At 53.9% G+C, this 16,254-nt stretch overlaps 1 protein-coding gene across 1 annotated transcript in view; it reads right to left on the bottom strand.

The window, feature by feature from the left end:
- Positions 1-1,085: 1,085 nt before the first annotated feature.
- Positions 1,086-16,254, bottom strand: part of CFAP77 (cilia and flagella associated protein 77) — a 68,827-nt gene continuing 53,658 nt past the window's right edge. The window contains exons 4-6 of the mRNA XM_044440173.1: positions 12,308-12,413; positions 11,021-11,122; positions 1,086-1,337 (exon numbers count right to left, since the gene is read on the bottom strand). Coding sequence (XP_044296108.1) covers positions 1,212-1,337; positions 11,021-11,122; positions 12,308-12,413 — 334 coding nt within the window. The 3' untranslated portion in view covers positions 1,086-1,211. The remainder of the gene's footprint in view (positions 1,338-11,020; positions 11,123-12,307; positions 12,414-16,254) is intronic.

Consider the following 16,254-nt stretch of genomic DNA (forward strand, 5'->3'; position numbering starts at 1 on the left):
CAGGGGTCTTTTCCTCGAAGGAGACCTGAGCGGACGAGGAAAACGTGGCCATCGGGGGCCTGCGGCGGAGCAGCCAGCAGGTGGCGCTGCAGGACAAGCAGCACCAAGAAGGTGAGGCGGGCGGGGGGTCCTCAAGGAGCGCAGCACCCTCTTGAAGAGCATCAAGATTACCTGGGGGGGCAAGGACCCCCCCAGCAGGAAAGCAAAGAAGAAAACGCACATTTGGAGAGAGACTAAAACTCAGAGGCAAGCTCAAAAGATTTAAAACTCGGGCTACGCAAATATAGCAAGAACTCAACAGCTTAGCTGCGGCAGCACGGTTATTCGAGGAAGGATTCGGTGAAGCAGTGGGTCCTTTCACAGGCCCCCGAAGCACAAAATACTCAGCATCCCGCCCCCCGTGGGGGGGCTGCCATGGAGAAAATTCGCTTCTGCATTGCCATAAGATGGTCACCCTTGAGCTGCACCTTACCTTAGTCACACAAGGGAGGAAAGAGCCCCATCCTCACTCTGGCCAGCTTTATTCTGAAGGAAAAACGGATACAGGGGCCTGATTCCGAGCATGAAGAGCGCCTTCTGGCTATTGGGTGGAATATACATGAAATAAAACAAGCAGACGTGCCCCCACTCACAAAGGGGCCCCTGCAGCCCTTCTGTGCAGCTCAGCTGCATTTCCACTGAGCCCTCCCTCCCCTTCTGCCCAAAATGGCACACAAGACCTCCCTGCAAGTAGAAAATAAGCAGACGAGGACTTCACTTTGCATTGGCCTATTTCCGCTTTTGCAGGGGTGTTTTTCTTTTTTGTGCAGCCCAAGATGGGGGAATGTTTATTGGTCTGTTCAATGGTATTTATGGCCTGCTTACATTAATAGAAATTTCTCAGTGATGTGCAAAACGGTACAGCTTATGATCCGAAGGAAACACCACCTGGAGTCGCTTGCCCTTGCCACTAAGATCTGCAACCTGGTTGCCTTGCTTGTTATCGATCTTCTGCAAGGTGCCCTGGGAGCCTTCGGGCTGAACAGCAGTGCGAACTGCTGCCAATTAATTAATTAAGGGGATGTATAACAAAGCATTTTGGGCAATCATGAGTTTAATCAAGCACACGAAGACAAGGGGAAGCTCTCCAAGCTTAGAACAGGAAAGTCCAATCCTGCGTTTCCTGCACCAACGACTGTGCTTTCTCTCCCCACACCGGCTCCCGTTGCTGCTCAGCGGGCCGTGGTATAAATGCCCTGCGCCAGGGACCCGGTCCTTACGGGGATTTCCGAGCGGAAGGCCTCAGTTGCCCTCCTGTGGGATTCCTGGTCTGGGAAGGTGGAGAGATGTGGGCCCACCTAGAAGAAACAAGGCAGGCATGTCACAGGCTGTGTTGCGAGGCACGGAGAGGCCTGGATGCTTGTGCAGATAAGTGCTCTGGCTCACTAAGGCTCAGATCCCATTTTTCAGTTAAGGTACCAGGGTGGCTAACAATAACGAAACACACACACAAATACACACTCTGAAAGAACTAAGGCTTAAATTAGTCGCTGAAAGCAGCGAATTTATAAAAGCAGCAGAAAAATGAAATGTTGGCCAGAAAGAAATAGATCAACTATAGCCCCCAGCCCCCTAAAAAAGCAAGCACCACCCAACCCCCCTCCCAAATATTGCAATGTATTGTGCATGAGGCTCCCCCTGGAAGACAGTTAGGAAACTGACGTTCGTTCATCAAGTGTGTGTGTGTGTGTGTGTGTGTGCGCGCACGCACGCGCACGCACGCACGCGCGCACATCCAGTCTTCACCTTTGGGCATCCTTTGTTTCACCTCTTTGATCCAGCCCCACACGGACCCCAGGCCTTCATTCCCTCAGCATCACACTGGTCAGAAGAAATCCCCGGCCTTGCTCTGATTCAGCCCAGAAGGGTGCAGGATCTCACCCCATGCAAACTCGGTTCCTTGTTGTGGAGAGTGGGGCCAAGGCGAAAGGGCCGGGGCCCAAATACACCAGTAAGGACTCGCAGCCTGCTTTAGCCGGAAGTCCTTACACTGCATCTTCCCAGAATGTTGGGGTGGAGGGAATGGAATCCCTGCTGACCTGTGGCCGGAGCCAAGCGTCAGGGGAGGGGGGTAACCGTCAGGTGGAGGCCCCCCAGGTGGACTGGATGTGGGCTGTGAGCCTCATTTTCTGTGCCACTGAACACGTAATTGGCCAAAGTTTCTCGACACCTTCCAGAGGTTGAAGCACCTCCGTCCTTCCTGCTTCCAGCCTGCTCGTCATATTCAACCCACCCTCAAGGCTTTGCGCCCTTTGGGAACGGGCGATTAAGTCCTCTGTCTCCGGTCCACTTGGGAAACCTTATCCCAGGCAATCTAAAGATGGCGTAATGAATGAGTCTGATACCACGGGCTAATTTTCCTGATTGGCAGACAACTCTGCCTCTTCAAAGATAATTGTGGACATGCAGGTATTAAGTCCTCAAATCTCATTAGAGCAGATCACTTGGCATTTTCCAAGTTCGATGTCTAAATCCACAATTAGGCTCCACTCGAAGCAGGCTTGGTTTGGGGGTGAGGGAAGGGAGGCTGGGGTGGGGGGAGGGCTGAAAGGGGACAGCAGAAGGCTTTCCACTGGCTCCCGTGGAACCAACAGGTGCCTTTGGCAATATTTCAATGCCCACTGGGAGGGTGGGCATTCCCAGGCTATCTGCTGACCAGGTTTGCCTTGCCGAGGTCCTGTGAGTGCACACGGGGAAATTAGAAGCCCCCGTGAGTGCCAAGCATCACCCTGAGAGAAGGCTGGAGGAGCTATCCAGAGTGCTGAGCACAGGACCAAAGCAAGGCTCAGAGCCATGGACAGCCCACTGGAAGTTCGGGTTGCTGCCTCTGGCCCACTGCCTTTGGAGGGGTTTCTGCCTGGTTCTTGCTCCCAAGCAGTCTTTCTCCACCCGGGGGCGGGGCGGGGGGCTCAGAGAACATTTAGGAACACCGAGAGTTGTAGTGTGAAGCTTCTGCAGGGTCCCAGTGCTTGGGAGGCGGCTCCAAAGGAGTGGGTGTCTCTGGAGGCAACAGGAAGAGCCCGGGGCCTGCCAGGCATGGAAGACTTCCCGACCCCGATCCTGCTTTGAAAAGGTGCCTCCCCCATGGAGCTCACTCTGTGAGACGAAGCACTGCAGGTGCTTGAAGGATTCAGGGGCTCAGGCCCCGGAAGTCAGAAACGGGCATCGAGTCTGCAAATATATTTCTTTCTGGTAAATACAGAAGCAAGGACTAGGAGTGAGGTAAAGGGTTGGGTGCATAAGATGCATCACACCTCTTCTAATAAATTACCTAGAAAACCCCGGAACGAAAGGTGACTGATCTGCTGGCTGATGTCAACAAACATGGGACAGAAACTGTTGCACCTTTTAAAGTTTCTCTTGCTAAGATCTGCAAGGGAATCTTCAGTTCTGAATGAAATTTATGGGAAATGTTTTAAATATGTTACCACATTTAGCTTTTGCATATGCCAGGCAGTGGTGTCCTACCGCTGTTAGGCATTTGGTTTTACTGATTGCTTGTGTGTTAAACTGATTATTGTGTTTTAAATGGCTTGTGGTCCTACAATAAATGTGGGGCTAGTTTGCATTTTCTGTAGGGGATCAAAGTGCTGGCGTATTAATGTGTCCCTCTCCAGCTTGAATTCTCCTTTAAAATGTCTGCCTGAATGGCAAGTAAGCGGAGGGGATTGCTGGGGGAAGGGCCTTCTGTCACCCCCGCCCCCCCCCCGTGGGCACTCAGGGCCTTGCGGACTCAGACCTAGGAGTGGCCCTGATGGAGGGTCAAATGTTGGAGGGCATTTGTGGTGTAAAGCCTCCAGGAAGCACATCCTGACCCTAAAAACCGAGGGGGAAGCCCGGGTCCTTCCTCGGGTCCGTTGCTGGGAACCAAGCAGCCCTGCCTGGTCGTACAGGAGCCTGGATTGAGCCTAAATGCCCCCCCCGCCCCCCACTTCATTCTGGTTTTAACTCAGTTTTTAAATTCCCATTGTAAATGCCTCAGAAGGGCTTCCCCCTTCCCCCTCGCCCCATAACCCAGCCTTATCCCATCCCTTCAGATGTGTTGAACAGCATTTTCCATGGCTACCAGCCATGATGATGGGAATTGTAGTCCATGGCATCCGGGGGAAAGATCAAGGTATAAGCAGTGGAAGGAAAAGAAAGGGGGACGCTTAGGCCGGAGGGGCAGTGTGAAGCCAGTTGTCTCAGGCGGCAACTGTCGGGAGGTGGCACGATCTGTGTGGCTTTATTTGTTCAAAGCGGCCCTACTTCATCTGCTCTCAGATCGGTTTGCAAAATGTGTCTTGTAGTTTGCTCTGTGCCTATGCACTCAGCCAGCTCGCTCCGGGGAAAATGGAGGGTGTTGGCCCAGCCCCCTGGCGCAACCCTTGTATAACCTACGCTCTCCAGGTTCACACAGCACAGCAAGCCAAGCCATGGCCAGGCACTGAATGTGCACATCCTGCCCGGTGTGGGCGTCACCCACAGTGGTGTGGGCAACCCAAGCAGTGCGACTTCCATGTCAGAGCGATACTGGCACCGAGCATTCAAACTGTGCGCCTGCGTGCGCTGCAGCCCACCGTGGCTTCCATAAGCTGCAGCGGACCACTCCGTCGTGTGGGCAATCCATGCATTCGCACGACTCTAGGTCACCATCCCTGCTAGTCCCAAGGAGCCGACCCTGCCTTCCTGAGAGCCTGGGTCCAGCACACCGGGGATGGCTCCCCCCCGACACCAGCTGCTCCCCCCGCAAATCCCGACTGCGCATGTGGGATGACGTATGGATGCCTCCCGTGGCGAACACATGCTACGGACCCTTCCTTTTCCCCCGTTTTCCAAAGCCCATCCTTGGGTTCCTTGTCCAACCAAATCTGTCTAAAATACTGCACTTTGCAGGAGTTTGGCAAAGTGAATTGGCCTTTGAGACATGGAAATGGCACTGTTTCCTGGAGGGTGTGCTTGTCCAAGAGTATACCTTGGGGTACATCTTTCTGTACAAGTACACAGATGCGAGCACACACACACACACGTATCCCGATGCAAATGATATCGGTGAAAGCCGTCACTTGCGATGCTTGGCAGAAAATAATGAGAAACACTAAATCTTTTATAAGGTCAACACTCGAGCAGCTGTCAAACAAGAAAAGAATTTAGCGGAAAAGCCGCCAAAAAAAGGGGGGGAACACACCTTCCATCGCCTCATTAAACCCTACAGGCCCGGGCCTGGCGTGGCGGGGAGACGCTGGGGCACCTCCGTTTTGTGTCAGTAATTTGCGGCGGAGGAGGCGGCGGCAAGACGAAACGCAAGCGCCGAAGGGGGCTGGGGAGAGGCTGGGGAATCGTTAGCACGGCAGGAGCGGCCCCGGCGCCTAATTGGAACCATAGGGCATTATCAACGAGAATTTGCCTTGGCTGCTGACAGCTACCGAGGCCCGAAATGATAGCCCACTTGTCAGAGTAAAAGACCATTAAAAACAAACCATTTTGATTTAATTGGAGGCGGTGTGCTTGGGGCCCAGGTGAGGCGTCTCATCGGCTGGGGGCGGCAGCTGCAGAGGCCCTTGTTCCATCCCTGATATTGATGGGCTCCCTGCCCACCCCCTCGCCCCCAAATACACATTTCCGTCAAGCCCCCTCCCTTGCATAAACTGTCTGAGAGTGAGCGATCGGTCCCTGTCACATCGAAAGCCGCTTTCGATAGGGTTGTCAACAAATGCCACGACGAGCCGGAAGCAGCTGGGACAGGTGTGCTGAGAAAGAGATGTGAACTTGGCCCACAGCGGTGCCAAACCCCGGGGGGGGGTGCGTATGCCCTGTGTGTGCCGGCCTGGGATGCGCCCTCTGGACTGTACGGAAGCGTGGGGCCAAGGTGGCCTTTTGCTCGGTGGGAGCAAGACCGGTTAATTGGTTTCTTGATGAGACAAATTGGGTGGGAGCCCTTTCCAGCGGGGGAGGCTGCCGGAGTTTGCAGAACAGCCACCTGGACTAGTGGGCAAGTTCTGCTGGAAAAGGGAAACGTTACTCTTAAAAGTTGGCTTCCCCCCCAAACTGGGAGGAGCGTTGCTTTGGGCAGCTTAGTTAATAAACTGCCCCTTGTTTGGGTCAAGATCCCAGAAGGGCAAGAGGGCCGCCAGAGCTCCGCGGCAAAGCAGGAGCTGCAAGGCGGTCCCTGGTTTTGGTGTGCGCCAGCAGAGCAGGGCTTTCTGGGTGGTGGCGCCATCGTGCTTCCAGTAGCAGGGACCCTGTCCTCATCCGCCACCCCTTCAGAAGTCCCTCTCCCCCCCTACACTTAGTTATGACCCTCACACTACAGGGAGAAAATGGGTCTCCTCAGCAAGGGCGTATTGTTAGCTGCCGTGTCATAATGCTGGGCCCGCTCGGTCGCTCACGGGCAAGTCAGAGCCACGGCTGTGCCTGGCTGGAGATGGAGATGGCCAGGAGTGGCTTGTTGGCACTCATCAACGCCACTGCCTGCGCTTTTGGGATTCTGGGGGGAGTGCATTTGTGGCCACTGTCAGGTCGTGTGGGTGCACCTCAAAATGTATGGCTGCACAGTGAGATCTGGGGTCTCCCATGGGAATGGGCTGGTGTAGCCACTGAGTTTTAGGCTGGATTCTAAAGGGCCTCTCTGTGGAGCGCCACTGTGGACTGCAGAGCCATGGAGGGCTCCCTGAGCTTTCCCACCGCCTCTTCTAAAGTTTCACTGTGGAAAATCTGTCATGAGGACGACTGCAGCAGGGATGACGACGGGGTGGTGACCTTGTATCCGATCCCCAGGAGTATCAAATTCTAAAGCCCTGAGCCGTTCCGCAGAAGTCGATATCGCGGGTGTTCCCGCTGTTCTTGAAGTTTAGTTTTGTTTTTTTGAATGTGTGAGAGCTTTCCTGACATTTCCTCGTCACAGAATCATGGAACCGCAGAGTTGGGAGGGGCCAGAGGGCCATCAGGTCCAGCCCCCCGCTCAGTGCAGGACCCCCAGCTAAGCCCCCCTGCTCAGAAGGCTGTCCAGATGCATCTTGAAGGCCTCCGGGGTGGGCGAGCCCCCCACCTCCCCAGGCAGTTGGTTCCATTGCCGGGCTGCTCTAACAGACAGAAAGGTCTTCCTGATATCTAGCCGGAATCTGGCTGCGTGTGACTGGAGCCTGTTATTCCGTGTCCCAGAGATGAGGATGAGGATGATGATGATGATGATGATGGAGAAGAGATCCCAGCCCAGCCTTTCAGGCACTTGCACTCAGGCTTCTCTTGAGGCTAAACATGACCAGTGCTCTCAGTCTCTCCTCACAGAGACGGTTTTCAGTCTCTGGATCATCTTTGTCGACTTTTCCATCTCGTCGGCATCTTTCTTCCACTGTGGGGCCCAGAACTGGACACAGGACTCCAGAAGAGCCTCGCCTCTGCGGAGCAAAGGGGAACGAGGGCTTGGAGCTGGGAAGTGGGATTGGGAAGCGACACTTCTATTAATGTGGCCTAAAATAGCATTTGCCCTCACACTGCAGAGACTCACGTTCAGCTTGTGATCGGCATCAATTCCAAGATCCGTCTCATTTGCAGAGTCGCTGAGCCAAGTATCCTCCATCCTGCAAGATCTCTTGCTTTCTTTTTCCCGGGTGCAGAACTTGGCATTTGTCCCTATTGAATTTCGCTCTGTTGCTTCCTGCCCGGCGCGCCAACCTGACAAGCCCACCTTGACTCATCTTTCTGTCCTCCAGGATATTCTCTATCCCACCCCGGTCTGTGCCACCTTGCCAATCGCTCAGTGCAGCGAGTGGCATTCTTGTCCTTCCCTCCAGGCCGCTTGCCTTCAACGCCTTTCCGGGCCTTCAGAGCAGTGGAACCCGTGCAGTGGATCCAGGGATGCAGCTCCAGCACCTTTTCATTAGCAGGGGTGCTGAGGTCACCTGCCACCCTCTTTGGGATGCCTTGTTCTCTCTGAGTGGAGCTGCCCTCCTCACAGCGGCTGAGCTGGGATGTGCTGGGGAGCAGAGCTCTCCCGGTGATGGGCTGTTCTGCCACGTAAGGCGAAGCTTGCCCTTGAATGGATAATTTCGGCAAAGGCCTGCTCCTCAGGGAGGTGAGAACCACTAGAACTGGTTTGAGGAGACGGCTGGATGCAGCGGCTTGAATTTGGTGGTTCCCCTTAGGGAGCAGGGCAGCGGTCGCTCTGGGACCACCACAGCGGCAGCTGAACTTCCAGGTTACCTCTGCACTCCTTCTTTCAGCTCCACCCTGTGCCCTCTCTGCTCCCAGTGCGCCACCTGCTCTGCTCTGCTCTGCTCTGCTCTGCTCCTCTTAGCAAGCGGGGCAGCTGTGGATCTGGGTTTTTGAGATCGTGAGGGTAAGGCACCTCCACGGACCCCTTGCTCAGCAAACCTTCCTCCTCGGCACCACTGCCACCTGCAGCTCTTGCTCCTGCCCTTTTCTTCCTCGTGGCTTATCTGGGAAGCAGACGGTCCAAGAGCATCGTCTCCTCTTCCCCAACTCCTCCGTTGTGTGGACCACCGCAAGAGGCAGTGGGCAAGCAGGTGGCGATGGCCAGGGGAACAGCTTCTGCGCGTGGGCGTCCAAGGGCGAGTGGGCCTTGGCCGGTGCCCCAGGAGGCCTCCTCTTGACACTGCCTCAGGTCTCGGTCCTCTGCTAGAAGGCCCTGTTACCGTCTCTCTCTGCCTTCCCTTTATTGCTGTGCGGTGTGGAATTATAAGGCTCTCCAGATCGCAGTCTGTGGGGTGAGAGTCTGTCCTGGGTAGGGTTTCACTTATGAAAGGGCCAAGAAGGGGGCAAATGCCCTCAAAATGAGGGCACAAGAAGGGCATGATTGCCAACAACAGGCACAGTTGACCTGGACAGATGCAAATATGGAGATGACAGTGGACAACAGTTCTTATTGTTCGGGCTCTTCCAACTGGAACGGGGCAGGGCAACTTCTCCAAGAGAGGATGCCTCCAAATAGAGGAGAGTCCTTCACAAATGAGGGCACATGACCAACTGGTTGCTGGGGTGCTGAGATGCCCCCCCCCACCCCAAAGCAAAGAACAGATGGATCCTTGCATGTTGCTTTACTACTTGGTATCCCACATAAATAAGGAAGAATCCCCTTAGGATACAGGTCAGCTGGGCGCTGAAATCAGAATTAATGCACCCATTTGCCGAGCTGCTACCGAGATCTTTTGGCTTATTGTCTCTCCAATCTGCTTTTGTTTCTGGCTCCACATGGTGAAGCCTGCAAAGACACGCGCTGGGTTGGGAAGTCCTCCCTAGTCACCAAAGATGTCACTGCAACTGGCGAGCACACGGGCACCCTTAATTGGATCTAAACGAATCCATGCATTTTTATTTGAGAAAACAGAACGACCCCTGAATGCACACTCCCCCGAGGTTGCACGCTGTGTTTCAGGTGTCTGGGTGTCACGGTCCTGATGCTTATGCACCAGACGGACAGACCGCACCCTCTTTGCAAACAGAGTGTTTTGCTCCCTCTTGGCTGTTGCTGCTCTTGTGCAGGATGGGAAGGACATTAATGGCCCCCTGTTAACAAAGAGCCCCACACTAAGCAATTGCTCCCTGCCTGGGCTGGTAGAAATGCCGCACTTCAGCAACTTTCACTAATCCACTGCACCTGAACACGCTGCCAGTTCCTTTCCCCCCTACTCCTCCCAGGTCAGTGAACAGGCAGGGACAAAACGGAGCCCTGGGGATCCCAGGAGGTGAAAATTGGGCTATTTCCCCGCAAAGAGACGCCTCCAGATAAGAACCAGCCCATGCCATGCATGAAATCCTGTAAATCAAACGGTCAGCTTAATAGCATGTGCCATTATTCCAGGGCAGTGGGGCCTGAACTCTAAATCCGCATGTGAAAATATTCAATTTGTCTACCCTTTAGTGGCTGAACGACTGTGTAATGTCACAGGGCTTTGGCCCGGAGGGCAGAAAGGGAAGGCTCTGAAAGCAAGTAGTGGGGAGAGGTTTCATTCCAGATACCGTGGCCCAAGGGCTTCCATGGCTTCTGCCACTGCACCACGATCGCTGGGTGTGGGTTACAAGAAAGGAGGAAAAACGTCGAAGGAGTAAAACTGAGGGGATTCCGGCACTGGGATACGTGGCTCATGGCACTGGCCATGGGAAGAACACGGAAGGGGCTGGGGGCTTTTTGTCGCTCTGTTAGTGCGGGTGTTCAAGGACAGGCTGGACGTGCACATGGTGGGCATGTCGTGAGTGGAGCCGGCTGGAGCCGGGGGTCAGACTAGATGGCCCAGGAGGCCCCTTCTGACTCGCTCTGTTTCTATGTTCCTTTGGAGCCATTGGCAATGGGATGCAGGTTTGGATGGGGGCAGAGGGGCAACTGCCTGCTGGAGGGCGGACATCCCTCCTCACCCCCCACCCCACTTTTGGGCCTGATGGGAGGAGGCCAAAAGCACTCAGAGCGCCTGTTTCCTTCCCTCTCTCTTTCTCTCCCATCTCCTTTGGCCTCTCTTTCTGCCCCCACTTCTCCTCTTTTCCTGCCACCCCGTCTGCCCCTCTACCCCACCCTTCCCCTCCTCGTTCTCTCCCACCCCTTTTCTCTCCTTCTGCTACTCCCGATCACTTTCCTTCTAGAACCAACGCCTCTCCCCTTCCCTTTTCACCGTTCCGTTCCCTTTCCTCCTGCTTCCTTTCTAGTACCACCCCTTTGCTTCTCTCTCCCCCTTACCACATCCTCTGTACCTTACATTTCTCTCTTAGCTGGCCCAGTGCTCCAGCCACTCCACCACACTGCCTAGAGAGGTACTGTAGGCAGGTATGGTAAAGCAGCCTTCCCCAGCCGCGTGCCTTCTAGGCACGTATAGACTGCAACACCCAGAATGCCCAGCCCATGGCCCTGCTGGATGGGAATCCTGGGAGCCGCGGTCCAAACGCCTGTGAAGGCCACCGGGTTGGGGAAGGCCGCTGCAAAGGATCGCGCTGGAGGGCACTGATAGGCGTCATCGCGTGAGAAGATAAAACTTTGCTTGTGGTTCCGACGTACCTTCTGAAAATGGGGCATATGCCAGAGTTGCTCTGCCTTCATCGGAGGCTGGAACTTCCTCAGCAACGTTGTCCGTGTGTCGTAGACCTTTCCCCGGCGTTTCTACAGAGGAAACAGAGGCACAAGAGGGGTTGTTCCTGCAGGGCCAAGCCCCTGGTCTGCCCAGAGAAGGTCCCCAGCATCTCTGGGTTGGACTGGGAATGGGCCCTACCTAAAACCTCGAGAGTGGCAGCTGCCAATCAGAGTGGACAATCCTGGCGAGACGCAGCCCAGGGTCGACTCGACTGAAGACGCCCCTTGTTCCTCACCAGAATGAGTTGCAGCAGAATTATGCTGGGATTATGTCGAGGGAGCCGGGGGCCGTCTCTTGCATCACCTGGCTACAGGTAGCTGCGGACTCTGCAGCTCTGACAGAGGAAAGGGTGTCTGGGGCAGCCCATGCAGGCCGAAGCTCTGCACCTTTCCTTGGGAGCCCCAAACTTTTGGGAGGCCTCTGCCCCTCCTCCCTGCTGCTCAGGGCCAGTTGATGAAATCGAAGGGCGCCCCCCCACCCCCGTGGGTCTCTGTGGCATCGGCTCGCCCAGGACTCAGCACACTCACTCACAGTATCTCACACTCCACTTTCACCTGTGGCCTCCCCGCTTGGCTCGTTCTGTCTGAGAGTTTTTGTGCAATTGATCGCCCTCTTCCCTGCTATCCAAGCATCCCCTTGTTACGGACAGGGGCATCCTAAGGACAGGGTCTTTCAAACACACAGGCTTGTGTGCATCTGCAGATAGGTGCCCGTTTTTCAAAAACCCTCTTGGCCTGAGCTCTGGATCTTTGTCGGCACTGAGCACCACCCGTCACTAGTGGATACTTGGTCAATTATTCCTTTGTCGTCCTATTGCAAAGGAAAAACAACTCAGATCGTGATGGAGGTCCTCTAGTCCAACCTGCAGGCATCGTGGGAGCGAGAGCAGGACTTCCGGCTTCTGCTGAAGCGCCTCCGGCAAAGGAGCGCTGGCCCTGCCTCGGGAGGCCAAGGCAGCCGGCCCACCACGGAGCAGCCCGTTCCTCCCCGTGCTTGGGCGAGAGCCACTCTTTGGGATTCTGCAGCTCTGCATCTACCCTGTTGCCTCATTATTCAGCTCTCTGTGCAAAGCTGCAGCAGACATTAACCCCCATCCCTTGGAGGAGGCTGCTAATTTGATCTCTGCATGCGTCCACTTCGGTTTTGAGGAATCGCCGGGGCACATCTGTGAGCTCTCTCGGAGGGAAGGAGCGTTTCAGCCTGGATCTGGTTACCTTTTCTTTTCTTTCTTCATTCTCGGCTTTAATGATCCCTCTCTGCTGATCCAGCCATATTTCCTGGTACTTGTGTTGCAGCAGCTCAAAGAAAGGCGTGGAAGGCCTGAGGAAGACCAAGAGGGACAATGGGGATCGTAAGAACCTGGAATAGTGAAAGCAGGTCTTTGCCTGCCAGGCGGTCCATCAGCACCATCGTGCAAAGATGGCGAAACCCACCTGAATGCTTGAAACTTTGCACAAACTTTGCACAAACTTTGCACAAACTTTGCAGGGGAGCTGGGCTGTGCCCCTCAAGGCTATTTTTGAAAGCATTAATTAAGTTTAAACCACCAACCGTGATGAAGAGTTCAGCGGCAGCAGCCAGTGGGGCCACTGATCAGGGCTGATGGGAATTGTAGTCCCAGCATCCAGAGAAGGCTGTGCTAGTCTCTTCCAGGGGGTTCCCCCCCGCCCATTTTTCGTACAAGATACTTTTGACGGAGCTGCTCTTCTAAGGTTGTGTCTTCTTTAAATGCTCTAAAATTTATTCATGTGTGCTTTCAAAACCATTACTTTCAAACAGTATCTACTCACCACCCCACTGCTGTATCTTAAATAATCTCTTCTGCTAAATTATTTCAAGAGCCAGGAAATGCTTAAATGGAAAGGCTCGTTCCACACTTTTGCAACTGGCACCTGGCTGTTCCTCGTGGAAACGAAAACCTGCCACTCTTTTCAGCCGGCCGTTTTGCTGCCAGGCACCACCTTCAAAACACCCAACACCACCTGCTTAATGAAGTACGAGCACTATCTTAAAATCAAAACCGTGTAGACCTTAAATGAGCTGCAAACTCTCTTTTGCTTGATTCGAGTTTGTGTTGCTTTTGTACTGGATACCAGGAAGCTGGGACTTGTCTTAAAAAAACGCCCCCTCTCAAAAAAAAAAAACAAAAAAAACAGGGCAGGAGACACGAGGGAAATGATAATGATAATTTGCAAATATAATGCTGACACTTTTTGGGTGTACGCATCTATAAATCTTGACAGGTGCGATTCGCCTGTGTGGCGAAATAGTTCTCTACTGAGACTAGAACAGGGCCTGTTCTTATGACGGCCCATCAAATCCCCACAGCTCATTAAAACTTTTTTTTCAATTTTCCGTCTTCTTTTTTTTAAGGAGGATGAAATTTCCCAGGCAGCGTCAGAACCTTCTAAAGGGCTTTAAGTACACTCTGGTTGAAAGGTGTTTCAGGGGGAAAGCCTTGGGTCTGACAAACCGGAGTTTTAGTTGTGGCTTCCTGTTCAGAGTGGAGAAAAATAATTGGTCATCAGTGACTACTAATTTGGTTGAGTAGCCAGAGGCTGCGTTTTTTTCCTTCCTGGAAAATCAATGACAGCACCGGAGCCGGTTCAGCTCAAGACGAGTTTTCACCTTTCTAGATGCTGACGATCCTTTCACCGGAGACAGCTATTTTGTTAAAATTAAAATCTATGCATGATGAGAGCTGCGTGCAGGCGAGGGGCACCGGAGACGGGGGTGGCACCGTTGCGGGCTCTGCAGCCCTGCGTCAGCCTCCTCTGAAAACTTTTGACTTGGAAAAACTTACAAAATGCTGCTTTTCCTGAAAGCTCCCTCACACACAGAACATTCTGCGCTCTTCTCCAGGCACCGGAGTCATCGGCCTGGGGCTTTGCTCTATCATCCCCAGAAGAAAAGGCTCATGGCGAGAGTCTGGTGACAGAAAGGGGGTCCAGAGGTTCCCACCTTCCCAGGGAAGACCTCAGGGGCCTGCTTCCCTCTGCTCTGAGGAGGCTGCTTTGCCACCTCACGCTCCATCTCTTTAGCTTGCCTCCCTGTTGCTGCAACCCGGAATTCCCAGAACAGACCAGCGAAGAGAAAAAGCCTTGATCAGGGTGGAAGCTGAGCTCAAGAAAAGCAGCCTTCCTACTTAAGGCTCACTCCTGAGCTGCTCCCTGTTGGAGCCACGTACGGGCACGCTGCGGCTTGAACCCAGCACCACTTGGCGCCGTCCAAGGTGCTACCCCGCTCCCACCACCCTTGGAAATCTGCCTTGGCCCATACGTGGGTAGACACTGGACCCAGAGCTCTCCCATGTCCAGAACTGCGAAGCCCTCACCACGGGAGAGACCGAACAGTGCAGCTTGGAGGCGATGCTGGTTTGGGAGCAAAGCAAGGGGTGCCTCGCACTGTCACAAGAGGGTGACCATGGGGAAACGGGCATGTCCAGGATGAAGTCATCGAAATGCACCCCAAGTGGCCAGTGGTCGACAGGGCTGGGTGTGATGGCCAGCTGGCCTGAGGTGCCACCCAGGCCTCCTCTTCCCTCTCAAAAGTCTGTCCTCCAGGCTGAACCTAATTCTTTCAGCCTGGCATCAGAAAAATAATTTTATTTATTCATTTGCTTTTTTGGTTTGGTTCTGGAGACTCATGCTAAAAATTAATAGTAATGACAAAGATGATGATCGTCGACATATTCACACTCACAAAGCTATTCCTTTAAAAGGCACAGTGCCGAGAAGAGCACATGCCATGGCTGCGCAGTGCTTTGTGCCTCCTTTGCCCGCTCCTGTTGCTGAGCCCAATTGTGATGGGTGGCTAAAAGCAGGCAGACGTGCCCATCCACCTCTCTCTGGCTCTGCAGTGGTGAGCCACAGGCCTGGCTCAGGCAGCAGGTCGCGCTTTCTGTGTTTCCACTGCCTGTCCCCTCCCCAAACCTTCCCGCTTTGGCCTTAATTGTTCCCCTTTGGGTCCCAGGCCTGCCTGGTCTAACAAGGACAGCAGAGGGAAAAACGCTGAGAAGAGCAAGGTAATTGAAGCACTTAGCTACCCTCCAAAGCACAAGCCCTTGCCCCTAATTAGGAAAGAGGACTGCTGGGCATTTGGTTATCTTTTGTAATTGTTTGCAGCCTGGTGAGCATAAAAAAGTAATGGCGGGGGAGGGAACGGGGATGCAAAAGAGGCCGCGAGGCCCCATGGCCCCAAAGTCGACCGACCGCTTGCTTTGTGAGCTGGGCAGGCGAGGGGGATTCGGTTAGTCCTGGGAGCTGCCTTTGGCGCTGATGGGCCATGGGGAGGGATGGGGCGCCGTGGGCACGCAGCAACGGTCCCCTGCCTCAGATGCTTGTGAAGCGCACGGGCCTTTTATGGTACCTGATTCGCCTGATATGGCGATACGGAGAGCCCTTTAAGTAGATCTGGGCAAAAAGGCAGCGGAAAGGGGCCCTTAAGGATCATTGTAAAAATTATCTCCATTTGTCTTCTTTTCTCTTTGAAGGAAAAGGAAATGAAGAAGCCGAGACAGCAAGAGCGCCAGTTGCAAGCCAGGCAGGGCGCATTCTTCCTGAATCCCGAATGCCAGCAAAACTCCTCAGAAAAATCAGTCCTATTTTTGGGTATGTGCTTCTCTCCTTCCCTCCTTCTCCAAGCTCACACATTAACATTTAAAAATGCCTTTCCTGGCCCACAAAAAGGGACTGGTGGGTTTTGTGCGAGGCAGAGGATGGCCCAAATCTCTATAAGCCTGAATTCCCCCCAACAACTCTAACTGGAAGCAGGAAAACAGCCGTGCAAATTACTTTGCCCTGGGCAGGCAATAAGGAGAGTATTTCCCCTGCTCTTCCACCTAAGCATTGAATTTGGCTTGGAGGGTTTTGTGCTGTTGGAAGAATAAACTCTGTTGCACACTGGACACTTAAAAAGATGGATCAAAACGCTCATGAGAGCTGGCAGTTGTAAACGTGTCAGGTTCGGTTTTGCAAAGCTGAGCCTAGAGAAGTCGGTGAGGCCTCCGTGGCCTTCAGGAAACTGCCGTGAGGAAAGGCATGCGAACAGCTGACGAAAGAACCAGATGGCTGCTAAGCCCCGTGGGACAGGCAGGAAGGACGCCGGCGCTCGAATCCGTGGCTGCTTTGGCCCTTCCCACTGCTGGAGCGCAGCCCCCGCG

Source organism: Varanus komodoensis, unplaced genomic scaffold (genome assembly GCF_004798865.1).
Source record: "Varanus komodoensis strain SLA01 unplaced genomic scaffold, ASM479886v1 scaffold36, whole genome shotgun sequence".
In the NCBI taxonomy this organism is placed as follows: domain Eukaryota; kingdom Metazoa; phylum Chordata; class Lepidosauria; order Squamata; family Varanidae; genus Varanus; species Varanus komodoensis.